Source organism: Antennarius striatus, chromosome 17 (assembly GCF_040054535.1).
Source record: "Antennarius striatus isolate MH-2024 chromosome 17, ASM4005453v1, whole genome shotgun sequence".
Lineage (NCBI taxonomy): Eukaryota > Metazoa > Chordata > Actinopteri > Lophiiformes > Antennariidae > Antennarius > Antennarius striatus.
The window spans coordinates 10,604,333-10,631,245 of NC_090792.1; the positions used below are offsets into that span (position 1 = coordinate 10,604,333).

Below are 26,913 nucleotides of genomic sequence, written 5' to 3' on the forward strand. Positions count from 1 at the left end.
AAGCAGCAGGACGGAGACGTGAATGTGTCTGAACAACACCTTGTGTGCGTTCGGATGAGCGCTGGGATCCAGGGTGCTGACAGGACAGCTCCTCCGCGCTCTGACATCCGCAGGTAGGAAGCGATCAGCGCGGCTTTAGCGGATCAGCCGTGGAATGGCGTCATCATGGGAGATAAATGACTGACGCCATCGGTGGAACCGGTCTGACATGGATCGTGCAGAAAACAAAGAAAAAGGAAGAGATTGTCTTTTTTTTTTTTTTTTTAATGTTTACTGACAATCTGATGCTTCCACTCGTTTCCCAGGCTTGTCGTTTAAATCGTATATGTTATATTATCTGTTTCATTCTGGTTGAGTCTCAGCGTTGCGCACGTGTTGCAGAAGGCTGGGGTATTTTGGGTATTCTCTGTAGCCCCTGAGATTCCCCAGACCCCACTTCACAGGGAAATGAGTTTATCTCATCAGCAGGGATCACGTCCTCCTTACGATCCTTCTGGCCTAACTAGAAACAGATGTGAACATCCACTCCTGTCAGCATCTTATAGATAATAAAAGATGATAATAAAATACTGAATTCTTATTTACATCTGAATAATTGGGTTAGATATGAAATAAGAAAAAAATAATTAAACTATACATGACAACAGTAAGTTGCTACTGGGTGACATAATGTACAACTGGCTTAATTTTGTAGTATTTAGCATCTTCTTTAATTTTTTTTGTTTTGTTTTGTTTTACTCCAAGACTTGTGACCTCATTTCACAGTAAAAATGTAGAAACTGTATTTATTGTGCTTAACATGTGCCTGTGACAGTAACGCTGCTCACTGTGTCCACTCTACAGATATGTTCACCAGGATGTTAAAGCTGAGACTCCTCAATGCTGTGGCACCTGCTTACTTTTTTGTGGCCACCATGGTCACTTTTATTTTACACTTATGCTTCTTCGTCCCAACACTCTTCCCAAAGCTGGATGCCACTTTGCTTGGGGGGTCTACGACTCTTCACGTGCTTGTTTTTCTTTTCATGATGTTCAACGCACTGGGAAACTACATAATGACTATTGTATATCCTGCTGAAAGCCCCAACCAGACTGCAGTTCCAGTGTGTTCACCGCACTGCTCAGACAAAGTGGACGCCCACTACCTCCTCAACGATCGCCACTTCTGCAAACTGTGCAAGAAGGTTATTCTCAAGAGGGACCATCACTGCTTCTTCACTGGAAACTGCATTGGTAACAAAAACATGCGCTACTTCATCATGTTCTGCATCTACACATCATGCATCTGCTTGTACTGCTTAGTTCTTGGTGTGGCCTTCCTGACAGTGGAGTACTCCACCTCCTTTGAGAACCCACTGACCTTTCTAACTCTCCTCCCCTTGTCCACTGGTTACTTCTTCATGGGTAAGTCTTTTGGTAGATCAAAACAGCTGATTTAAAAATACATGTTAGGATGCTGTGAATATTTTCCCTCTTGATTTCTCTCCACAGGAACCATCTCAGGCCTGCAGTTGTTCGTGGTGCTGATGCTCTATGTGTGGCTCGGCATTGGTCTTGTCTGCGCTTGTTTTTGCTGTCAGCAGGTGCTGCTGGTGGCACGGGGACAGACCTGGTGTCAGATGCAGAGGGGGCAGCATCACAACAACCAAAGCCCCTGGAAAACCAACCTCAAAGATGTTTTTGGTGCCCGATGGATTCTTGGAGTCATCCTGCCTGTACAAACCGTGGAGATGAGTTCTGAAGATGCGCATAAACAAGGATGAGCAATAATGGCTACAGCATCGACGAGATCACAAGTTGTTGAAGATGCTTTCCTAGGACCATGTGGTGTTTTATTTTGAAATACTAAATGTATGATTTTAAGTAGTTAAGCAGTAGAACATATTTCTTTAAGGACAGGAGCCATATAGCAGTGTGAAACATTAATGTGAATAGTGCAAGTGTATCCTTTAAGTAGCTTTTGACAAGGCAATATTAAAAACAAATAGTGTCGCAAGTCAAAAGACGGTGTAGAAGAGAGTGCATTCATAGCTTCATAGTTGCCCCTATGCCATGAGATATAGTGCTGCTCTTCCATGCCTCCTTATAAAGTGCTACGGTGTGATATTCAGGAAGCGTAGGCGATTTCTTACTACATAAGATACTTTTACAATAAGGGCTAGTAGACAAGGAAACCATTTAACAGAAAAATGCTAAAATATCAAGCCTGACGTTTTACACCCAAGTGAACGTGACTCAAGAAAGTTGTATTAAGGTATAGTAATATGCTCCTTGTGGGTGGGGGTAATGGAAAGATTATTATCGTGTTGTTATCCAGGGTATTGTTCACAATGTGCCATAAGCTCATGCTAACAGATGACCCCAAAGATGAGTCATTCACTACACTGCTGGTAGGATCCTCTTTGTGTAACGACAGTGAGGACTTTTAACGCTGCTGCAGCTACAGCTACTGATTTACTCCATGTCATTTTGTTTTGGACTGAAATAAAATGTTTAAGCTATTTCTTGTCTATTTCTGTTACGCTAATAAAGTCTTCAAATCAGAGCAAATTTCTGTACTTTTCGTCAGAAAAAACAATCTAGAATAAATACCAGAGAGGATGTGATCTTCAACAGTTTTATAAGTTTGACATTTCAGGAGACAATACATATTTCAAATAACAGGAATCCTTCACCTTTCCTTTTGCTCATTTAAAACTAAGACTGAATTGATTATTTCTTAGTTTTAGAACTACAGTTGTATCTGATTAGACAATATCGCAATGGTATTGTGCTGTTACCAAATGAACACCCTTTAACCAGGACTTTGTCTTAGTGCTAGTTCTGCAGCAATTCTGGATGTATCGTCATGATTCAGGTAAGAACATTTATTCTTTGGAGACCTTAAACTACATTCAAAATTCCTCAACATGATGCTTATAATCTCAGCACAAAACATGGACACATTAGAAAAGGCACGGGCATCAAGAAAAAAATATTGACAATATCTTATGAAGACACGATGCTTATTTAGGAAAAAAAATTATATATCTGTCAAAAATACTGTTAGAAATCATAAAACTAAAGTGCAGGAAACAGTAAAATGAAAATGCAATCTGTCTTTTGTTTGCCTTTAAGTGTCAATAAATACACATCACTTTAAGCTTACGCAGCAGGAATGAACATGACAGGAAAACCTTCAAAGTCATAAGTAACATAATAAATGTCTACAGCACTTTACTTGCTACATTTAATGCTTTCACAAATCCCCATGTAGTTTTTAAAGGTGACGTTACCTTCCTTCACCAAAGCAGACCAGCAAACCCATCATAACGAGCCTGGTTTCTAGGCATCATTCATACAGCCTTAGTGTTGGTTAAAAATAGAATTACAAATAAATAATAGTGACATCAAGTAACAAAAATATAATGACGTTTTGACATCTTTCTGGATTCTTTGAGCTCTACAGCTGTTCTCTGACTACAAGCTGTCAGGATGTATACACCTCCTCATAAAAGAGGCATATGCTAATTCATTTCATTAATATCTGTACAAGACACTGCCAACTGAAGACGCTTCTTGGTTTTCTACTCGATATATTAGGTATAAATGATGTGCATGTTTTTTCTAAAGCCGTCCCCTTCAAGGTATGTATAAGAAATTATCTTCTCAAATCCTCACATGATCTGTAAGGCATGCATTTTATGCAATGACAAGTTCAATACATAGAAGCCATAGCCCTATTGCATATGACAATTATCATTTTGAAGAGAGGCAAGAAACCCATTAAAGGCAAGGGTTTGAATTTAAGCATGCTTTCTTAACTAGTGTGCTTCAACTTCATTTTATACCAGCAGTTCTGATTGTATTTACCTCAATGTCAAGTTTAGAATGTTCTGTACTTATAACCGACTTATATTTGTTGTACACTGTCATTTGTAATGCTAGATGCTTCAGTGACTATTTGAGAAGGCTTTTATTTTGAAATCCGAGTTGTAATTTTTTTACATTCGATAAATCGTCTTGTGGATCTCTGATTGAGAACTGCTGGTCACGTCCAATTTACTCCATGGTTCTCTGACCCTTCCCGCCACACTGCTCTTTGTTTGTGTGTTGTAGTGACAGCTGCAGTTTTGACCACAGTTGTGGGTCTCCACTGCTCAGAGCCTCCAGCAGCAGAGCTGTTTGCTCCTGCAGCTGCTGCAACTGGCTTTGGGTGTTCTTATTCTCCTTGATCAGCTGCTTTGTGCGCATCGTGATCCCAAGCAGGCCGCATTTGTTGAGAATGTTGTAGGTATTGCTGAAGCGTATCAGTTTCTCATTGTCTATTGATGAGGGATCTTGATATTTGTCAGCCTGCATCTCATCGCTGTCAATCTCTGTCATTAAATCATTTGTGTAGGGGGGCAGAGGGCTGGCTCCTGCCTGCATGGAGAAGGAACTGTCACTGAACTGCTCCTGCCTCTCAGTTGTCTGTGGTTGATTGCTGGCGGCTTCAATAGTGGGGATGGGCTTGAACGCGGTTTGCCGTGCAGGCTGTGGGCTGATGGAGCTGCGAATCTTGTGGTCGTGGCAGGTCCTCCTTTTTTGCTGGTCATGTATCGATTTGGAGCTTATTCTCATTCGGGAAGATGCCATTCTCTTAGCGGACTTATAAGAAGGGTGTGGAGCAATTTTGGGATATGATTTGAGGATGGGCATGTAGCTTTTAGGTACCCGGACGGTTTCAGGGGCAATCTTTTGAGAAGTGTTGCTGCTATTTGATACCATGGGCTGAAGAAGAACAACCTGTGATGGCGGTAACACTTCCATGGATGATGGAAAACCCACCTGTCTTTCTGCTTGAGTCATCAAGGATGGCTATAGAAAAACAGAAACTTTTATGATCATTTCTCCTTAAATATCATTGATTTAATATCTATAATAAAGAGCCTATTAAATATTTGGGGAATACATGAACTAAACAGGCAAATATTACGTTTACACATTTTTTAGCTACAGGCATTGTCATCCTAAATTGTCAATAGGACTCTCACAATTGTCCCTATGCCATGAGCGAAAGAAAGAAATGCACAATTGTAAGCTGGTGTTTATACTCCAGCAAATTCACCATTTCACATTACTTTCAGTCAAATACAAAGAATTATATGCTTATAAAAGATACAAGAAACATAAAAATATTCTAGTTAAAAGCAAAAAAAAAAAAAAATACCCCAGCACACAACAGAAACAGAATCCCCAACTGTGTAAATTACCTGCTTTAAGACAAAGTTATTCATTATGATCATTGGAGACAGTCCAGTGTAGGAGCCTCCCATCACGGCCACCTGTGGGCCAGCCAAGTCCTGGACTGCTCGCACCATGGGTCCATTCCATCCTGTGTCTTCAGAGTCGGTCACATCCACTGCACTGAGGTACTCAGAGCTGGCATCTGAGGAGGCAAAGACAAGATTATGGGTCTCATCACAACACATTTCCTTGTCTACTGAATACTTCAGGCAACATGTTCATAATGAAAACAATGACAACTCTCCTGTAAAGGATAAAATCAAAACTTTGAAGAAGGTTACACATTACCTACACCAGCTGTCATGTCTTCACCAGTCTTAAAAATTATCTCTCTAGGACTGCATGACATTTGATACTAACATACTCTTATCAGGAACATATTGAACATATACCGCTGAATAGAGCCAACCACATATGATGTGATGCAATTCTGGCAACACAACCATGTGAAAAACTGATTAAAAACTTATCAGGTGAGTCATTAACGTGCGGTGTAATTGGATCAAACCTGAGAAGCCTGAGTCTCTCTCCAGGTCAGGCCTGGATCCTCCAAGATGTGTTGCCCTGGTGAACATTGGGGTCCTGTGCTGGTCTGGTCTAGTAAAAACGCTCATGCTGGTCTCTTCTGGAAAAATAAAGACGAGACAAAAAAAATTGTGTTGACACAGAATGCATGTAGTTTAGCTCTGTTAGAGGAAAATTCTAAATTCATTATTATATAGTAAGTACTTATACCAATCATCAACAATTAACTGAGGGAAATGTGAGAGCTCCTTTGATCAGTCCACACCACTGGCTAGCAAACCAGAAACATTAGATTCGGGAAATGTAATAAATAAATAAATAAATAAATAAATATAAATAAAACGAGTTTCATTCTCAACAGTACAAAAACAAATGTGAAGGACTGGCTACACAGAGAGCTCAACGCGCAATGTAAACTGGTAAATAAAACACAACAAAAATTCCCATCATAACATTAGAATACCGTATTTACATAAGTCGTATCAATTCAATGAACTGAAGCTCAGAATTAACAGATTTACGGAAGCAAACATTCAATACTGTACATGTTAGTATGTTAGTACAGTGTCTGTACGGTCATGCCTGTGTTAACGTGATACAGGAAACCTAGCAAGATGTGCAACTTTGCAAACAGCTATGATACGCAACTATAAAAGAGTTATCGTGACGGTAAATTCGAAACAACGTTTGACATATGTAACATATCAAACAATATATATATATATATATATATATATATATATATATATATATTTATGACATACACACAACGGTCTTGCTGTAATAAACACGTTAATATGCGACATGTAACATTAGCTGTTGTCTGTATCCACGAGTCGTAATGTTTACCGCCCCGTCTGTGCACTATTAGCTTAGTAAGCTAGCGTCAGGTGACGTCGTTCGGTAAACACCTCACCGCCGAGATTATCGGTAAACCAATTTGCAAGTAATATGATTTTAACAAACCTTCTCGATTCAGCCCTTTGTTTAAAGCAGATATGTGTTATCTGAGGAACCCAACACAGCAGTTTTCATGTAGTTCTACTCGGTTCTTCTCGAGATTCTTCTTCACTGGACTGTAACGGCAGCTTCTTACATCCCAAACGTCTCACTACTGCCACCCACTGGAAGTGGTGGATTTTACTCATCTCAGCCATTCAAGAGTTCTTGTTATTCCTCCCACAGGCAGCTTACTGTTTACACAATATATCCTGTTGATAGTGCGGACTAAATAGCATGTCTTTCTCAATAACATGTTGTTTCATGATCTAAGTAGGCTGCTGCTTTATTTTTCGATGAGAACTTACTTTAATAAAAATAAATAAACCACACAAGAAAAGGTGACAACTATAACAATTTAATTATAAAATAAATATCCGAATGAAATACAATAGAAAAAATACTAATACAGTAGAAATGTTACTTTTTACATTTTCATAGAGACGTTCTTTGTGTAGTACATGAAAACAAAAATAGATATGGAAAATGTTTCTGTAATTACTTAACACGATCCTTTCCATACTGCGGTGTTTCCAAAAACAGACAAAGGAAAACACCTGTGGACTGGGCTTATGGGAATCTTGTGTCACCAGTATGGACACATGTGCACATACCTGACAGCACAAAGATATAGCTAAATGTAATCATGCATGGCAGAACCTTGCAATCACTCGAAAACAAGAAAACAATCTTAAACAACACTCATCGATAGGCGTCAATACTGAAAGATTAGTGCTTAAGTGTCTGCCGTATTCATCTGCTCTTTCCTACTGGGCAGATCACTTTGACTGTGTTTCCTGTAATGGATTTCCTACTGTGCTTTGAAACAAATTGATTTGTTAGTATTATTAGTACACCTTCTCTTGCAGTCCTGGTTACTCAGGCTCAGTCTCTCACTAGGAGCACATTTTCCTCCTCAGTTGCTCCTTTTCTCACAGCTAAGATTAGATTCCATAGTCATTTATATAACACACAAACACACACACACACACACACACACACACACACACACACACACACACACACACACACACACACACACACACACACACACACACAGACACACACACACAAACACACACACACACACATACACACACACTTTTATACAACATTTCAAAACATACTAGAGAAATAGTGAGGGTTTTCAAAGGACAATTTAGATTTTTGATAATTAGATTTATCAGGTATTTATTTCAAATACAATCGTCTGTGGACATAAATGTTTAAGATAAATATTGTTATAATTTAGGCCTGAATTGATGATATCCATCTTATACTCTATGTTAATAACTGATAGGTTGGTGATGTAGTGATAGCGACCGACGCTGTTCTTTCTCTATTAGTCTAATTTACGTAGAAAATAATCATTGCTGTAATGCAGCATTGAACACTGTTTCCATAAACACTAGAGGGAGATGTTACATCATTGTCTGTACAAAGCAGCTGCACACTCTGTTCAATATATGCTGCTTTGACAAGTCAAATCATCTTGAATAATATTGAAACAAAGAAAAATTACAAACTTTTTTGAAAGGTTGCTGGTCCATATACAGTATATTCTTCCTGTATCAATAAATATAGTTTTAAAAACAAGTGTAACTACCTTTAAATACCAAAGAAATGACCAAATTACAACAACTGACACGGCAACAACAAATACAAAAGAGAAGTCATTAATCTGTTTTGGTTCTAAATTGCACTGGCTCCCAGGCGTGTCCATTGTGTCAGGTGTGTAACAGCAGCATTTCCACCAATCAAAACACACTTCCTGTTGAGGCTTGTCATCACAAATGCAGTACCCATCAGCAGGAGGGCTTGAAAGAAAAACATCCCAGCTGTTTGAGTCTCTGGCTGCAGACAAACCAATAGATGAATGGAGGAGACCCTTGATGCTGTTGCTCAGTTGGAAATAGAGAGTGAGGCACAGTGAAGCAGAAATTGCCACTGTAGTTACCTACGAGGGACCTGGCACCTGAAAAGATAAGCAAAGAATAAAACACCTTTAACAGCAATCATTATGGTCAGAGGCTAAACAAATTCTCTCTGATTGTGTCATCACCTGTCACAGTCTTTTGTTTTTTGTTTTTCCTTTCTCCTCCTTCCTCTTCCCTTTTGCTTTTTCCTACAAGACAGTTAGATGGGGAAAAAAAACGATCAGCTTGTGCCCTCTAAAGTACAAAATATGTTTTCTTTCCCAACAATGTTGACATGTTACGTACCTTTCATTCTTCAAAATAGGTTTCCTGATTCTGTAGAACAAATGTTTTAATAAATTAAAATGAACACTCGAGAGCGATGTCAGTTAATAGTCACCAAATACATTCCTGTCTATTAAAAATGACACCAACAAACTACTAGTTTGTTTTACTTATTGCTACTCAACAATAGGCATTACTTTGTTAACTGTAAATCACTATTATGTAACAGTAATATCAAAGAGATCAGATTTGTATCGGCAAGTTAGTGGATATTTTTATGTCACATAGGCTGACTTGTTTTCTTACCTACATTCACATGTCTGATGCTCCACAAAAGTCATCTCAACATATTCTTGATCCGGTTCTGACGGCCTGATTTTCAACAGCTGAGGAATGAAGTGAGTTAAAATTATCTAAAGAGACAGCTACTGGAAATACAGTAAAGGAAGCTACTTGTTTCAAGTAAGGGTCAATAATTCTCTTAAGAGGGAATTTTAATGATGTTTGCAGACAATTTTCTTAATATCCGTACAGCAAACAATAAATCAAATACTCAGAGCAGAATCAATCCAACTTGTGTCTACAGCGAAAACCTGGGTTCAGCGATGATGCCAACCCCAACACACTTAACAATTATAGTGCATAATGCTCTACCTGCATTGTGACGTTTGTGGTTTGGGTGGGATGGCATTCCAGTTTTTCATCCCCACAGCACCCGGCACATCTCACCAGTGGCACACAGGAGGGGCTGTAGATGTGCTCCACCTCTGTTGGATACTCTTGTGCCACCTCCACCAGCTTCTCAATGGTCCGGCAGAAGCTGCGACCCCATACCTCTTGGAACAGCAAAACTATGGGTGAGAGAAGGAGAAGCGTGGGTTACTTCCTTTCTTGTAAGGAGTCTTGCTCAGAGAGAAAAAAAAATATATGTGTTGATCAGAATGTGTGGTTGGATAAATCTATATGTATACATCTCGGCATTCACAAACAGTCCCAATAATTATCATAACAAACCAGTAATGACAAACTTATATCACGTAAACACAAACATAAATCCAGTTGCAATACGCCAGTGTGTATCCTGTTTTCATTTTGAAGTAAAATGTTTGTTTAATCTACAGTACGTTTTCCTGTGGGGGTATATGTGTGAAAGTGTCCCAGTTGCTCAGTTTGTGGGGAAGGAACAGGGACGGCTACGGCCCAACAAACAGAAAAGGAAGAAAAAACAAACACTGGAAACATGTCTCTGAACAGAACCCTGCTGGAGCTGGAGCGGGGCTGGCCTGTGGGCACCTCTGGGACTGAAGGGACCCCAAGAGGTCACCGAATGGAGCCTGACACCAAAACAGCTGTTTATAAAGGCAGACAGGCTGGGAGGAGATGGCTGGGGAAGTATCTCTGATGGGGGGAGGAGGCCGTGAACTATAATGTAGTACAGCGCAAAGGGCCAGTTCAATGGCCAGTTACAGCTCCTTGAATCAAGCTGAGGGAGGAAGAGCAAAGTAACCAGTTTGGCAGTTGTTGCTTGTCCAGAATTGTTCTGTTTTTTTCTACATTTAGATCACATTCATGAGACCTGTGTACATTCTAAGAGTAAGTGATATTTATAAAGAGTGAATGAAAAACAGAGGCAACACACTTCTGATCAAATTTTGCATTTGGTTTGTATCAAGATTCCTTCAGAGTTTCAATCAAAAACAAAAACATGGCTCGACAAATATCTGGAAGAAACTATTATTTCCTGAAACTACTTAGAGGTTTAAGAAACGGACAACAGATACCCTTACCTTCAGTTGTACTGTTTGAGTCTGACAAGGGTAGACTCTGCAAAACACAAAAGAACAAAGTCATTGCTGAAACCTTTCTGAGATTACATAATATAGTGAAACTTCTTCAACCTTCAATCAAACAATCAAAATGATTAATTACGACAAAGAAATATGTTTGCAGAAGAAAGGGATGATATTCCTCATGCAAACTGGGAAATGTTTGAGCCACCACCAGTTCATACCATTAATACCCCCTCCTGTGGTGGCAACTGAAACTACATTGGAGTAAAGTTCATAAACCTCTTTTTGTCCACCTTGCATGGATAAAGTCTCTCTGACATACAGCAGCTCCAGTCTGTCACATACATCACCATTTCTCTGTGTGTTCAACTGTTTAGGTTCAAAACCTTTTACTGTGGTGTAAGATTCAGTTTTCTATTTATTTTCCCATTGATGACTTCCCTCTCTGCCTTGTTTTTTTCCCATCATCCCATGATAAACAAAGCACATTTCTCATTGGCCTGGGAAAAGACAAAACCTCTGGCGGACTCCATCTCGGGAACAGAAATCTATGTTTGATAAAATGCCCTCGAACGCGAGAGCTGGACAGGCAGCAAATGACTTGCATCCTCATGCTCTTCTTGTTACCGGTGTTGTATTTCTGTTCTTGGGGGCACACACACCTGAAGAAATGAATACCGTGACACTGATAGTGACACAAATGAATAGTGTTGGACTAAAGCTTGTCATTTAATAGCAAAAATACAGTCAAGGACTTTTCAAAATGATATTAGTTATGAACCGATATTAGTGTCAGGGTGAGATAACAACTGAAAACAAAACAGCATCATTCAGGCCTTTGTTAAGAACATTATTGCAGAGGAGTGCTGTGTTCTGATAGTGATGGATTATTCACACTTACACTAATAGAGCCCTGCAAAAACAGAATTGACAGGCACGTCTTTATCCTCTCTGTAATGTCCTTCGTGACACATGTAAGTAGATACATAACGCCTTCCAGTCATCCACTTGCATCTGTTCAGGCATCTCCCTGTTTTCCCAAAAGTCATCTGGCCAGAATGTCCAGCTGTCTGTCTGACAGAGCTGTTTTGCAGAGCGCTGCTCACTGCATTGTCAGGTCTGCAACAGCACCACGGGTCACGAGCAGAATCAGCTTCATACCCAGCATGAGAAAGTCAAAGTTCACTTTCAGTTATTGTGTATTGAAGCCACTTCAACCCTCTGGGAGTTGATTATTTTTTAATCCTCTCTGTCTGATCTGGGCTATGTGTGTTCATGAGGCTGCTCCACATCACAAGGGCTTCCGGCCGTGGTCAGACATGTGGTGAGGTGGATTGTGGCTCTGACCTCAGGCATGGGTTTAAACCTGGACAAAGCAAACAGGCACCTCTGGGGCCTCCTGCGGTTAACAGCACAGCAGTGAGCTGGCCCTGAAGAGTTGCCAAAGTTTTAAAAGAAGCTACATGAGTATCCTCATGCAGCCAATCCTTCCATTTTGTGCACTTGAAAGTATGAGTGGGTGATAAATAATGACTAATGGTAGTTCTGGTGGGAAAGGGAACTGATTCAAATCAGTAAATTATGTTTAAACTTGTTTCATTAATGCCAGAGGTGGATTGTTCTCAAAGTAGTCAAATTTCTTTCTCGTTATTCCCCGCTGACCCTTTTCATCAAGAGTAGTTTAAGGGTCAAACGTTGCTGTGGGCTGTATTCTTTGATTGTTTTTATGACTTGGGTGTGGATACCTCTGAGAATAACTGAAAAAATGCCTAAACTTGACTTGACGTACCTCTAACTTTTATACTTTTGTCTAAAAAAAGACAAGAGTATAAAAGTATAAGAGTTTTCTGTGTCCTCAGCATTGTATCTAAAACAGCTGGCTTTTAGGAAACAGGAAAACTTTGGTGAATATTATTAAATTTAAATTTGATTGAAAACAAAATCACTTGGAAGCTCAAGTTCCGCTGGAGGGATGCACAAAGCACATAAAAGAGCCCCAAAAGAAACTGCAGGAAATAAAAACACTTGTAACCTAAAACCTTAAAATTCGCAGCTTGAGTATGCTTATAATTTATTTGGTATTAATCATCACATGATTAATTGTCTGATCTTTGTTCTTGACAACCTCTTTAGGGAAGAATTTCAAACTGAATAATTCATTCAATAAAGAAATGTTACCGAGTCGTTCTGATTTATTTTTTTTGAAGGGACATCAAAGACACAAACAGGAAGATAGGAAACATGTTTCTGAAGGGAACACATGAATAGAAAAACACATTATAATTAAATTTCAAATAAAGGTAGGAAGGCGGTATTGGTTCTGGTTTTTGAAAAACACGCTCTGGCATTGTCAGATTTTTTTTAAAGGCGTTTAAGACGGATGTAAAACATACTGATAAAAGTAAGACTCATTTTAGGTTTTTGTTCTGACTTCGGGTAAAACTCCACGCCCGTGAGACCTGAGTGTCCTGGAGGGTTGGTGGGTAAAAAAGCAAATATGATCAACAGGTAAAACTAAGATCAGTTTTATATAGTTTTTTATAGTTTTATAAAACTATTAAAGAAAATCAATTCTGACCATTGGGTCTGTGAGACATGCTGTCCTTCTGGGCTTATCAACAATCAGAAGCTGACTTTTATTGTAACTATAATATATTTTTTGCAAGGAGATCAGAAAGTAAAGCCTCACAGTAAGAAGACAAACACTAGTGTCTCTGTATTGGCTTGAAAAATAGTCAATCTGCTATTATGATCAATTATTTTGAATTAACTGTACAGTTATTTGGATACTGATATCTAAAACACAGTTTAAAATGGTATCTACTGGTTCAGAGTTAGCAGGAGAGATGGTAATGTAAGGCTGTGTATCATCAATGTATCCTCCTGTTAATGTCTTTAAGTGGGAACATACGGTGGCTGAAAGTAGAGGACCTAGGATTCCACCTTGAGGAACACCACAGTTAATTTTGTAGCCTTCAAATGAACATCTACCCAAACTTAAAAAAATCTTTCTCATCTTTGTCAGACCCAAAAGCCACCCTAAACAGAATCAGAAGTGAACAGAAGTGATGTGCTGTGTGAAATACACCCTTGCGCAGGAGGAATACTAACACAGAAGGTCGTAATAGTTTCTATTTTCATTCATTGAAGTCAAAAAACATTTCTGTAAAAGTTTTATTCATGAAGCCTGGCAGATTGGACCTACAGTAGTGTTTGGCTTCAGAAGAGGCTTAATTTTGTCATCAGTCCAGCAGAGGAAACACCCATCTGAAGAGTTTGTCATGTTATGTTGACTAATATGGAAAGCTAGAAACTGCTTGAGGGAATGGGATTTCAAACGAAGCATGTTGTAATTGTGAGTCTGCTGAGGAATTTGGAATTAAGTAGGAAATAACTGTCCAGTGCTTCCTTACAAACAAAGGTTCTGGGAGAAGATTCATTGGCTGACATTGACATGCATTTGATCTGATGGTGACTATGTTATCCACAAAGTGGACTGCACAGAAATTTACGCAACCGCAGCTGGAATCTCCTTGAACGGACTGGCACGGCTCAGTACGTGTGATGTGAAGAGACTGTTGGCCTGAGCAGCAGCCATAGATGAAAAGTCCTTTATTAATATATCCCTGTTTATTAGATCCCGTTTCAGCTGTCTAAGGTCCTCCTGTAACTCTAAGTAAGCCAGCTGGAAGAGATGGCAAATTCCCATGATGAAAACATTAGAATCTCACTAGCAGCCGGCTAAAGCTTGCAAACTGACAAGTTAAAAGCGAGTGACACTTCAAAACTATGCCAGATGTCTGAAATACTTGGTTAAAGTTGAAATCACAGGTGAAATGACTTAAGAAAAAAAACTAAAAGCTATCTCATCATCAGGATGAGAACACCCACACAACACATGTAAACACCTTCAGGGTTTGTTTTGGTCCAACAGAACACTTTGGTCATTGTCACATACAGTATGTGTCTATGTTTTTCAAAGGTTTTAACATCCAGATGATAATTCAGAACAAACTGTTGAACTTGCTGATAACTGTTTCATTAGCTCAGTGTCCTGCCAGTGGTTTTATTCTTTAATCCCCTGTGTAGAACCTCCAGTGCAGGAGGTGCAGGAGTTTGTCCTGGACAAAACCTGGAGGCTTTCATGCCCAAGACAGACGAACTCAGCGGCGCTGCTGATTGGATGCAACACCAGAGCAGGTGTTTAGCTAATTGTAGGTCAGCTTAGGTTTGTCTCTAGCGTGCAGTTGTTTTATTGCATTTTTTGTTCTATTTGTCTGTTGTTTTTTGTTGTTGCGACAACTGTCGTATGTATTTATGCTGGTGTAATGTGTGAATGTCTATAAGCAGACAAGATACAGAAATTTCCCTCGGGATTAATAAACTGTCAGTCAGTCAGTCCGTCCGTCCATCCATCCATCCATCCATCCATCCATCCATCCATCCATCCATCCATCCATCCAATAGATCTGGGCTCAGCGGCCTCAACGTGAGCACAACCAGAACAGGACCAAACACAGACTCTGGGTTTGTAAACATAGTGATGACGGGGATTTGAGTTCTCAGATGATTTACGACCAGGACTTAGAGAGGCATAAACCAGCTGAGAAACAAGAGTGTGTTACCGTTATTGTGTGAACTTGCTTACAGTAAATATTTCTGTAACACAATGAACATGGTTCAGATGTCTGTAACACAACCTCAATAACATTTTGTTGATACATTTTGGACATTTAATATATTAAACCAGATTTGTACATATTCCACCTCCAACATTTACAGCAGCCACAGCAGTAGTGAAACTGTGACAACATGCTTATTAACGTAGCTGCTTCAAAACCTAAACGACTCTTTATTCTCTACTGATAGCTTGCTGGCTGAAATTTTGCTCCGTCCTCTGGATCATTTTGTCCCTGGGCTCCTGCTGTCAGGCCACAGCGGCTCCAGTCCTCTTTATTCTCCACTCCCACACAAATGAACTGCGTCATGTTTAACCTCTACTTAACTTCATCTGCCAGAGGAAGGACAGCATGTGTGGGGACTCAAAAACAAAATATGAAAGGGACACAGCATAAAGGTCACAGAGGATTTTTCAACTTTGAGGATCCAGCTGAGGAGGGTGGTCATGGTTAACTCAACAGCAGGTACTCTGGCTCACAGCCAGAGTCAGCATGTGTTTCTTACAGAGAGCTGAAGATGACTTACAGATGTGAGATAAGGAAAATTAAATACAGATATGGTTCATCTCCCAGGTATATGAGAGGAATGACACACCTCCTGGTGATGTGACAGGACTTAAGGGTTTGGATCAAGAAATCTAGACGTTCATCTCCTCCAATAATATTAAGGATCAGCCATGTTTTATTTCCAGACAATATGACATGAAAGGGCTGGGATAAACTGGTGACTTATCTGGGGTGTAGCCCTCCCCCCCACCCAATGTCAGCTGGGATAAGCGACTAAAATGAGATGATTACTGATTGTCTTATTTTCGAGAAAATGAATGAATGAATAACATGAAAGGGGTGTTACTCAACCATCATCACAACACACTTTAATTTTGCCCAGCATTCATGGGATGAAATTTAATAACAGCTACAGAAATTCGATTCTAAGATGTAATAATAATATCTGTTAGACTGAAAGTCTGTTTTTGTTGTCATGTAGATGATATATTCACTGCCACAGTGGAGTGGTATACAAGATCTTCCTTCATTTTATTCTGACCCATCAAAGTACAATGCAATAGTCCAGCACTAATTTCGCAGCTGAAAAGCATCTTTCACGATAATTTTATAAGACTTTGCAAGACATATGGTGTACTATGGACAACAATATGCATTTAACACCCTGTAGTTTAACAGTGCCGGTGGCAGACGTTGTTAACCCGGGCCATGCCCAACCGGGTATAAAATTCTTTAGATGAATAATAATAATAATAATAATAATAATAATAATAATAATAATAATAATAATAATAATAATAATAATAATAATAATAATAACAATAATAATAATAATAATAATAATAATAATAATAATAGGCTAATAGCAGTCACAAACAAATACCACTGATTAACTGCAGTTTTCCATTACACTTCCTAGTTGAATCACCTGGCTGGAGATCAAACGGGTAAAAACTTGGACCACTTTCATAGATTAAAGGTTTAAATGATCAGGAATGCTCTGTACTTGTTTTAACTTGGACTGGTTTTACAAATGCCTCTTCTGTTTTTTCCCCACTTTGGCAAACAATGGTATCATACTATTATTTACAAAGCTTTCTCAGAGGGTCTGTTGTCCAGTATAATTTCTGTCAATTAGTTGAACAGTTTGGTGATTTAGTGATTGTATACAGCGAGGAACGTCAGTCAAAAAAATTAGAACCCATTGCTGGCAAATATTCCAACTACAGTGCAGACTAGTGAAGCACCCACATTTACAACTTGCTAAGCAAACATCGGTCAGGACAGAGGGTACTAAAGTAGAACATGTGGATACAAACAGCACACAGAGTCATCCAGGCGACTGACAAACAGAGCTGCCATCCTTCCCCTCCATCCTTTATCGAGAGCCAGATTCCACATCATCAGCATTAATTCTCAGGCTTTTCACAGATTCTGCATGTCACAGTATCTCAACCACCACTGGTGAAAGGAACGTTCTGTTTTGTACACATGTGGTGGGTGAACCTACAATGACGGCGGTGCCATTACAAGTCTGACAGTATCCAGCTGGGCCTCTAGGGTGGTCTGGTCAGAGCCTGTGACCACAGAGCGTTGCCAAAACACCAAGAAACATCAACTGAGCATGTGGTAAATGTGCCACAACGGTTTCTGTTGTCTTTGAAAAGAGTTACTCGAATTGCTCCACAGACATCCGACCTGATTATACTGTATTTTTATGATGGTAAAAAACAAAACAAAGAGGGGAACAAGACTTTGTTTTCCTGCTGAGAGGTAGATGGGGAGACAAACGGCACAGTGATATCTATGGTTTGATGTAAAAGGGGTGTGAGCAGATGCCTTGATTTGCATATAGACTGAATATGGGAAACAGTATGCTTAACTCAAAAAAGTGACAGAACCCATGAAGCCCAGGCATTCTATATCTTGTTTTCTTCATCCAAGCAAAAATCTAAGTGCAGCAAGTATGAGTATGGATTTATCAGATTTCACGTACTGTAATTCTATTGTTTTAAATGTGTATCTGGTTAATAAATCATCTCCCAGCTCCATGTAAAACAAAATCTTTAGGTTTAATAATATATTTTTAAAATGATAAAGCGGTAATAGAAGATGGATGAATGGATGGATATTTAAATCTCCCTCTTTTTAACTCACAGGTTTATTTCAGGATGTTTCTTGGCTACAATACACACATGCTATGTGAAAGAGATATTGACCTTTTTAACTTGCCTCTCAATGTAGTTAAAAAAAAAAAAATCAAAGATCAAAATTGTGAAACTATTCCTCTAAAACTCTTAAATGATTTCTTATGTTATTCTTTGTTTGAAACAAACATTTGTTTCGTTTTACAATAGTTTACATTTCTGAGAGTGAAACAAAAGAGCAAAATAGGGTTGAAAGACAGGGGAGAGGTTTGGGTCAATATAAATGTTGATTTAGATAAGCACCACTTCCTCAGTATATGTCCATTAATACATGCACCCCGTCTGCAAACACACACGAATGACACAGGTCTTGAGATAAGGCTGACCGGTGGTAATTGTGGTCTCTATTACAGTAAACGCTGCTCTCCCTGTATAAACCACAGTAAATTATATCCAGATGAGAGATTAAAGCTTGCTGAGTAGACGGCTGCCCCGAGCACCACTGCTCCTTCTCCTCCACAAGAGGAAGGAGAAATCCATATTTCCTGACTGCGATTGCAACCATCCCTTGGGCCGGGACATTACAACTTGAGAGAAAATAGCACAACAGCACAAATAAGGGCCTTATCATTCAGCAGGTCACCCCCACTAGAAGGCCCTGCATGCAGGCATCTGCAACAGAAACATGGAACAAGTGTGCATGAGCCTCTTTTCATGTTTATCGAGGACAACCGAGCTGCATCAGAGGAACAGAAACCTGCCTGTTTGCTGTTGAGCTTTAGGTATTCATTAAACCCCTGGCTTCACGAACTGTAGCTGGAAATGTGACGTAATGCTGTCTATACTTGGAAGGGACTGGACAAGTAAAGAGAAACACAGCTAGCACAGACACACGTGTGTGCTACAGATGGTCACACTCAAGTATTGTTTTCCTGCTGGTGATGATGTAAAGGAAACACCTGTGTAGCGTCATGTCCTCACACACCCTCAGCACAAGTCAATGCCCACTGCCCCTTTTCCTCTTACAGACTCCAGAGACACGCTTCGCCAGTGAAGTGATGAGTCTAACTACGAAGTCAAACAAACAGGGAAGCGGGTTTCCTTTCCTATATTTGGGTCCTATGGTCAATCTTGAAAAAGATTCAAGAATTTCATAATCTCATTCCACAGAAGCTGTCAGTTCTCATCCATCACTGATTCCAGGATTTCAATTTAAGGATTCAGGTAAGTTTTACTGGCCACAAACTGGTATGAGGCATAAAGGGAAATTAAATCCTGTTTTACAATGACTCCTTCGTCAGTGTGTAGTGCAATAAAAAAAGGAAAACAAGCTGACTGAAGTGGGTCAGGTTTGGTTGTGTTGATGCATGACTTCACCTGCACACAGTCGTCATGATCATCGCATTCCACACAAACCATCCCAGTATTATCTTTCAATAGAGAGTGGGCAGGAGGCAACAAGTATGACAGATTTTTGTAAAGCTGCAGAATGACTTACCGCCAGTGTTAAATCATTGATGATATTCACAGTATTGTACTGTAGTTTACCAATAAACACACACACAGACACACACGCATACACACACTGATGTCTGATTGAAAACACAGGAAACAGACGTAACACAACAAATAAGAGATGTGTCGAAGAATATGAACAAAATAGGTGCTTGATTGAAGTTGTTGCACAGGCTGAGGAGCAGGGTGACCCAGAGGCCACCATTGTTTTAAAAGGGGAACCCAGGTGCTTCCATCCTCTGGCCAGATCCACGTATGATGGGATCAGGATGGGTTCAGGAAAAGTTATTAAACTGAATGTTTCAACAGACAACTCTAATCGAGGAAGCATGATTCTATCAGCTGCATACACAACTTAGGGTCCCTTTGCTGGTAAATAACTGCCTAGCAACAGTGTTTGTTATGCAGAAGGTAAGTGATGCTAATGCCTGTGTACTCAATCATCACTGGTTTACATGTTGTAGTTTATATTCAACTACATGTGAAATCTACTTGATCTATTCATGATTGCTTTAATATATTATTTCCCTTTTGTGACACTGGCACATTGCTATTTGTATCATGGTCAGCATCAAAAAATATTAACATTCATAGTTTTAATATTTATATCTTAAAGAAATTATGAATTTTTCATTCCTGGGTGGAGTCTATAAGTATGATGTAAGATGTGGTAAATCAACCATCAGTGCCATGCTAAATATTACAATTTATACAGAATTGTAAAATATTAAAAGATTAAAATTTGTGCATAAGTTTGATGCAACTGAAATTTGTAGTTTGCAAGCTATGCTCTAGCCAAAAAAAAGGTGACAGGTGGACAATATTGATGACTACATAAATAAAAAGAATTGCATCTCTTGTGCAGTGGAGCTGCTAAAGTAAGTGTTAAATATGACACACCAGTGGATTAGAGGATGGATCAGAAGGGTAGCAAAGTGTGCTTTGTAACTCAATGTTTGTTGGATTTGAAAACATTCACTGGTTGACATGGTAATAAACAACTGACATATGCAACCAATGATGCTGGGAAATTAATCAGTATTACTTTATATAAGACATTAATAGGAACCAAAAGCTTAGATACTGTACAGCTGCAGCTACTCCAGAAATCTTAAGAGAACAAAACACAGAGCTCACAACAAACATCTGCCTTGTTTCACCAAACACATTTCAACTATTTCCTGATAACAATGGCACACTTAACGCTGTACATTATTAGGCAGAAGTGAAGTTAATCCCATCCTCTCGTGGTCACATGTCTGAGAGGAGACATGGACGGCTCATGAGTCACAAGAATGCTTGCGGCAGATGCGGCTGCAACAGTGATGAGAAATCATTATCAATTATTGGCACATATTTATCGCTGGTGAATCACAAAGGGAGGCATTTTTAATAGCATTCTCAACCACAAGGACAACATTTGCTTTTCCCACTTGGATTTGCCAGTAAAACTTCTTCGGGAGTCAGAGCATGAGCCACTATCATGAGAATGACTTGGATATTGTGAAACATTTTGTTCCTGAGACATATGCATTTCTTAATCTTTATGCGTGTCTTTGCACAGAGAAGGAAAGCAGTGCTACATTTCCTTGTTAAGCAAATTGTTCAACATTAAGTGATGAATGGCATCTGAAGCGTTAGAGCTGAACCTCAGAAGCCCTGGTCCTACCTAAACAAGCCTGTATGACCTGACGGATCGGTTGTTGAATCTCACATTTGTTCGGTTTACATTTTCCGTCAGTCCTTATGGCAGCAGGGATTCATTTAACCTACTACATGTTGATGGCCCTGGATTTTGTCACTGCTATTTTGACTGAGCAAGCCATGAGCTGATTATAAGGATTAGTGGAGATGTGATGATCCCATGCCTCTCCCACTCACTCTCAACTCAGCAACAGCTGCAAAGACTCCTGCTTAAGAATCTGGTGGAACATTGAGCTTTTTCCACCCTAAGACTCCTATGAAGATTGCAGAGTGGCAAAAAGAAAAATGCTGCAGTGTTAAACAGGCAGCGGCAGCAGCGCATGACAACTGACAGTAGCAGTGAATGGGTACAAGAATGACCTGGTTTTGCCTTAAACACGAGAGGCATCAGGATGACCTGCCAGCCGCCAGCCACCTCGGGATGAAATCAGAGAATGAATCGGTTCAAGAAGCTGAGCGTCTCCTGTTTTGGTATCACCTACTCTTTCAAGTGTTTCTCCGGTGCATCACAGATCTTTGAATGAGTTCCACTCAAGTTTCAGCTCTGTCCTGAACAGGCACATTTTAATTATAAGAGTAGAATTCAATGCCAGGAAACAGGATAGACTAGCTTTGTACTGCTGCCAAACTGACAGTAAAATGACTGGTTTGAGTAAAATTTTGCACCCAAGGCTAATCTTTTTTAATTAACAGTACAAGTGAAATAAGGGGGGGTTTCCCACTGATATACAGTAAAGGTGACTAATGTGACAGTTGTTACCTGCAAGGATCAAATTTTCTATCATGCTTGTGGAAAAAAAAAATTACAATTACAATTAATACTACTAAGTTAGTAGTATTAAGTTTTTCCCTCACCAGAGCAATGACTCCCTTTACCCACAAGCACAAGTTTGTCACGTTTCATCTTGAATGAAGTGACTCAGTTGGCGCTCATTCAGAGCACAATGGATTTATTTACACCGCGTTGACAAGCCTCCGCTGACTCACTCGTACAATTCATTACATTACAGACAAATACGCATATTAAACAAATAGTTGTGTTGTTACTGTGCAGTTTGAAAAGTGGATCCATACAATCTGACTACAGTTTTGTGATGACGGTATAACAAACCGCCTTCTCTGTCAGAGCTTTACGTTTCTTTGAATGTTGCTTACCTGTGCAGGTGAGAGCAGCAAATAAAGCGCCACAGCAGTCTGGATGGCAACACCGAGTTTCATATCGTGAGGTTTCCGCGTGGAGACGAGGTGAGATGTCTCCAAGATAAAATCAATCCCACAAATAAGACTTTCCAAGTGGTCCGTTCCTGGTTCAGTAATGCTGGGAATGAATGCAGTCCTATCGCCCCGCCGCCGCGCGCAATCTGATCAAGTAGTCTGTGCGTAATAATGGATTAGAGTCCAGAGGCGAGTCGGGGGCGCAAAAAGCAATACAATAATGATGTCAAAAATAAAATGTCGGAACAGTCACATTTAAAGACCAACTGCATCCACAGCATTGAACAGTGTTAATTCACAAATCATAGTTACTGTACAAACCAAACAGAGAGTCTATTCAGTCAAAAATCTCTGCTTCAGGTTCCACCGATTCTTTCAGTTTATGCAGCCCTGTCCCGATCCCCGGTTGTTAGATACACACTTGTCTCTAATAGCCATACGCAACCTTTTTACAAGCTGGTCATTTAAATCTCCACCCCTTCTCCGCGCTCCTCTGCGCTTTGTTTCATATGGCTTCACAGAAGTCACTGATCAGATGGAGTTTTCGTCCACCTCCCTTTCGAGCAGCAACATGTGCCTGTAATTTAATTTATGATGCTGCAAATGGTTATTGCAGAAATTTCGACACTGCCACTGATGCTTTATTCCTGTATTCTAGACTATACACCACAGGTGATTTATGCTCACTGAGAAACTACTCTGAAGCTTTTCAGGGAAGGGAAACTCTCAGATCTTTTTCTCTAGATGGTATACTCATTGCTGGCTCATGCTCCAGGATGCACAGAGAATTTCCTGTGAGGGTTTAGTATTTACTTGAGTTTGCAGACACAGAAGCAGAGATTCCACGACTGTTGACACATAGAGTTCATATTTAGCGTGGGACTTCTGTGTTTGGAGAAACCCTGGAACGAAAGGATTCCTTGTGGGCTTCCACACATTCCTTCAACAATGCTGAATAGCTCCTGCGCCCCCTTCTATTGCACAGACCACACTCAGGAGTGTGGCCTCTCTAAACATGTCAGACACTTTAAGCAGAGTATGCCACCCCCTTCATTACCAGCATCCCAGACAGAGTGTCAGCGAGGGCAAACCATCTGGGATTTTGAAAGACACTTCTTCTAATTACTCTGGGTAGTTCACAGTATTTTCTCAAATTTCATCTTTACATGGCAATAATGGATGCCCTGTGAAAACGCAAGGAGATGACAGAATTTACGCAAAGCAAACTGTGATTCTTTGCGAACTTAAGTCCAGAAATATTCAGTCGCTCTCACTGTGCTGTCTTTTTAAAGGTGGTTGGTCAGCTGTAACCACAGTATCGTCTTCTCCAATGCAACAAAGGCGGAAGAGAGATTATTTTCTGTCATTTCAACATTATTAAAAGCACATAAAAGTCCAAATATGGTGCAAATAATTGTCACGTTTTGTTTGAATGATTTTAAATAGAGGACCTCAAGATCATTGCTGTGCAGAGTTTATTTGGTCAGAGGACAGAGGTAGACTCGAACCGTCATCTGCTCACTGATCTACATGTGTTTTTAAAGGTGCACCAGCTGATAGCGCCCAATAAGAGCACTCACATTATTTGCCCTATAAATACACTCAGACAAGATAAGTAAACCTGCCTCGAGTGATAATGTGTTCTGGGCTAGATGGATCTCTGTTCCAGACCACCTCAAGGCCTTCATTACTTTAGCTAAAACCACAAAGCATGACAGCGCTGGCCAGGTGTCTACTTCAACTTGTTGTGTTTGGACACAGAAACATGATTCCTGCTTTGACTTAATATTTGTCATTTTAAATAACATTAAATTTAATGTCCTTTAAATAATGCCTCCTTAATGAAATTGAGAGGAAAACCTCTGATTCAGTAGACGGGCTTGTATTCAACAGGGTGTAATAATAAAAAATAAAAATTAGAAACAGAAAAAACATTATAATGAAAAGCATCAATACAACTCACAGAAATAAATATAATAAAACACATAACTATAAGTAAATATTGTTTTAAACTGGTCCATACATTAAATATCACTGCTTTGATCTGATGTCATGATTTAAGTTGGGATTCGTGATTAAGTTTTTCGATTAAGGTCAGCTGATTGTACGAATGAGTCTCTCCGTATTGTGGAGAACATTGGGTGGCTCTCAGGAAATGGAGTGCCAAAGTAACCACATTTCCCTTCTGCCGCTGACCCCTCATTTTCCCAGATTGCCGAGCAAAAGGTAAACAGATGAACAACATTAATGATGTCCATTCATCATTGTTGGGGCAGCCTTGGTTTTCTTCACAGTGGGGCCTTTAAGGGGAGGGTGGAGAGCCAGGGAGCCCCTTACTTTGAAGGATCTTATGAACAATATTTAGAGCCCTAAAGGGAGACCCAGGTTTCTGTCTGCACAATACCTTGGTATTCATTGATTGTTCGTCTATTTTCTTTGATTTAAAGACAGTGGCTGTAAACTCTGAGTGCATTTTTTAGCACAAATTCATACAAAAAAGTTGAATATGTGGGAGAGAACCAGTTGTACAGGAATATTACTGATAGCCCCTAATATATGTTAAAGTGACAGCCCTAATTTCAGTTAGGGCTATATATATACATTGTATATGTGTATGTATATATATATATATATGTGTGTGTATATGTGTGTGTGTGTATATATATATATATATATATATATATATATATATATACTGTATATATATACTGTATATATATACTGTATATATATACTGTATATATACTATATATAGTACAGTGGTTAAGTCAACTGACTTGAATACAGAAGGTTGTTCGAGTCCTGGTCGGGACAATCACTATCCAGTCAACTTACACAAACGCAGAAGAGGGTGTGGTCTGGAATGCAGGAGGGCGTGCTTTCGAACCCCAGACATGGCGGACACTATCCAGTGAGGGTCTTTAGGCAAGACCCTTAATGCTATACCAGCCTACCTCAAACATGAGTGAACACAATAATGACAGAGTCATACCGGCTCGGACGTCGCCCGGTTAACAAGGTCCACATCAGATACTAGGGAACCAGGGCAATCAGATGAGAAATGGGTTACTGGAACAAGACACACATGGACAAGGGCGGAGAATACGGAGTTGCTGGAATGCTACTACACGAGTAATCCCAGAGAGAGGGGATATATGGGGCGGATGTGGGACCAATGGATGCTTCGAAACCCACAATCAAGGCTAACAAAGAAACAGCTGTTAGCCCAGTGTTCCAACATCCATAACCAAAAACTGCTGTCACAACTAGAGATCAATGAAATACTTCAACAATGCTACGGCAAGGGGGAGCCAGGATACCAGGTCAGCGGGGGGATATCACCCCCCCAACAATCCAAGATTGGGTACCAAGCCCCATACACAGCCTCAATACCAGAGCTGCTGACCTGAGAAGGAAGATCGTGACCCAAATGGAAAGAGGGGGAGGAGGAGGAGACAGCATGGAGGGACAAGCCCCTACATGGCATGTACCACCGTCAGATAGAGGAAGTGGCTGATATCAAGAAGACCTACCAATGGCTGATTAAAGCTGGACTGACAGACAGCACAGAGGCACTGATCATGGCAGCACAAGAACAGGCCCTAAGTACAAGAGCAATAGAGGCCAATATCTACCACAGTAGATCTGACCCAAGGTGCAGGCTATGTAAAGAAGCCCCAGAGTCAGTCCAGCATGTAGTAGCAGGGTGTAAGATGCTCGCCAGCTCAGCATACATGGAAAGGCACAACCAAGTAGCTGTGATAGTGTACAGGAACATCTGTACCCAGTATGGACTAGAAGTACCCAAATCCCAATGGGACATACCACCGAAGGTGGTTGAAAACGACAAGGCTAAGATCCCGTGGGACTTCAGCTTCCAGAGCGACAAACAGCTGCCGGCTAACAAACCGGACATTGTGGTGATGGACAAAGAGCAGAAGAGAGCAGTGGTGATAGATGTGGCGATTCCAGCTGACACCAACATCAGGAAGAAGGAACACGAAAAGATTGAGAAGTATCAAGGGTTGAAAGAACAGCTGGAGCAGATGTGGAAGGTCAAGGTTAATGTGGTCCCCGTGGTAGTAGGAGCACTTGGGGCAGTGACTCCCAAACTGGAAGAGTGGCTCCAGCAGATTCCTGGAACAACATTTGAAGCCTCAGTCCAGAAGAGCGCAGTCCTAGGAACAGCTAAGATACTGCGCAGAACCCTCAGACTCCCAGGCCTCTGGTAGAGGACCCGAGCTTGAGGATGACACACAGGGAGGCAAACCCATTTGGAGTTGTTGTTGTCAGTTCCTGTAACGTTAGCTTACCCCTTTAAAGGAAAAAGCCTGTTGGTTGATGCTGCCTTATTTAGAGGCAT

General features: G+C 40.2%; 3 protein-coding genes across 4 annotated transcripts; 1 reads left to right on the plus strand and 2 right to left on the minus strand.

Annotated features, from left to right (window-relative positions):
* Positions 1 to 27: 27 nt before the first annotated feature.
* On the plus strand, positions 28 to 2,501 carry zdhhc22 (zinc finger DHHC-type palmitoyltransferase 22). 2 transcript variants are annotated; one of them, XM_068339416.1, is made up of 4 exons: positions 28 to 113; positions 844 to 1,233; positions 1,303 to 1,404; positions 1,492 to 2,501. In XM_068339416.1, exons 2-4 carry the CDS (start codon positions 846 to 848, stop codon positions 1,761 to 1,763), a joined length of 762 nt encoding a protein of 253 aa, XP_068195517.1. In that variant the 5' UTR covers positions 28 to 113; positions 844 to 845; the 3' UTR covers positions 1,764 to 2,501. The 2 variants fall into 2 exon arrangements, with proteins under 2 accessions (XP_068195517.1, XP_068195516.1); XM_068339415.1 differs by having other exon boundaries at positions 844 to 1,404.
* Positions 2,502 to 2,609: 108 nt separating this feature from the next.
* cipca (CLOCK-interacting pacemaker a) lies at positions 2,610 to 6,889 on the minus strand. Its single transcript, XM_068338854.1, has 4 exons — positions 6,760 to 6,889; positions 5,777 to 5,893; positions 5,235 to 5,410; positions 2,610 to 4,839 (listed from the first exon to the last, which is right to left on the minus strand). Exons 2-4 carry the CDS (start codon positions 5,880 to 5,882, stop codon positions 4,042 to 4,044), a joined length of 1,080 nt encoding a protein of 359 aa, XP_068194955.1. The 5' UTR covers positions 5,883 to 5,893; positions 6,760 to 6,889; the 3' UTR covers positions 2,610 to 4,041.
* Positions 6,890 to 7,134: 245 nt separating this feature from the next.
* Positions 7,135 to 23,019, minus strand: pgfb (placental growth factor b). Its single transcript, XM_068338832.1, has 7 exons — positions 22,491 to 23,019; positions 10,781 to 10,817; positions 9,648 to 9,844; positions 9,300 to 9,379; positions 9,015 to 9,044; positions 8,855 to 8,917; positions 7,135 to 8,767 (listed from the first exon to the last, which is right to left on the minus strand). Exons 1-7 carry the CDS (start codon positions 22,551 to 22,553, stop codon positions 8,746 to 8,748), a joined length of 492 nt encoding a protein of 163 aa, XP_068194933.1. The 5' UTR covers positions 22,554 to 23,019; the 3' UTR covers positions 7,135 to 8,745.
* Positions 23,020 to 26,913: the final 3,894 nt, after the last annotated feature.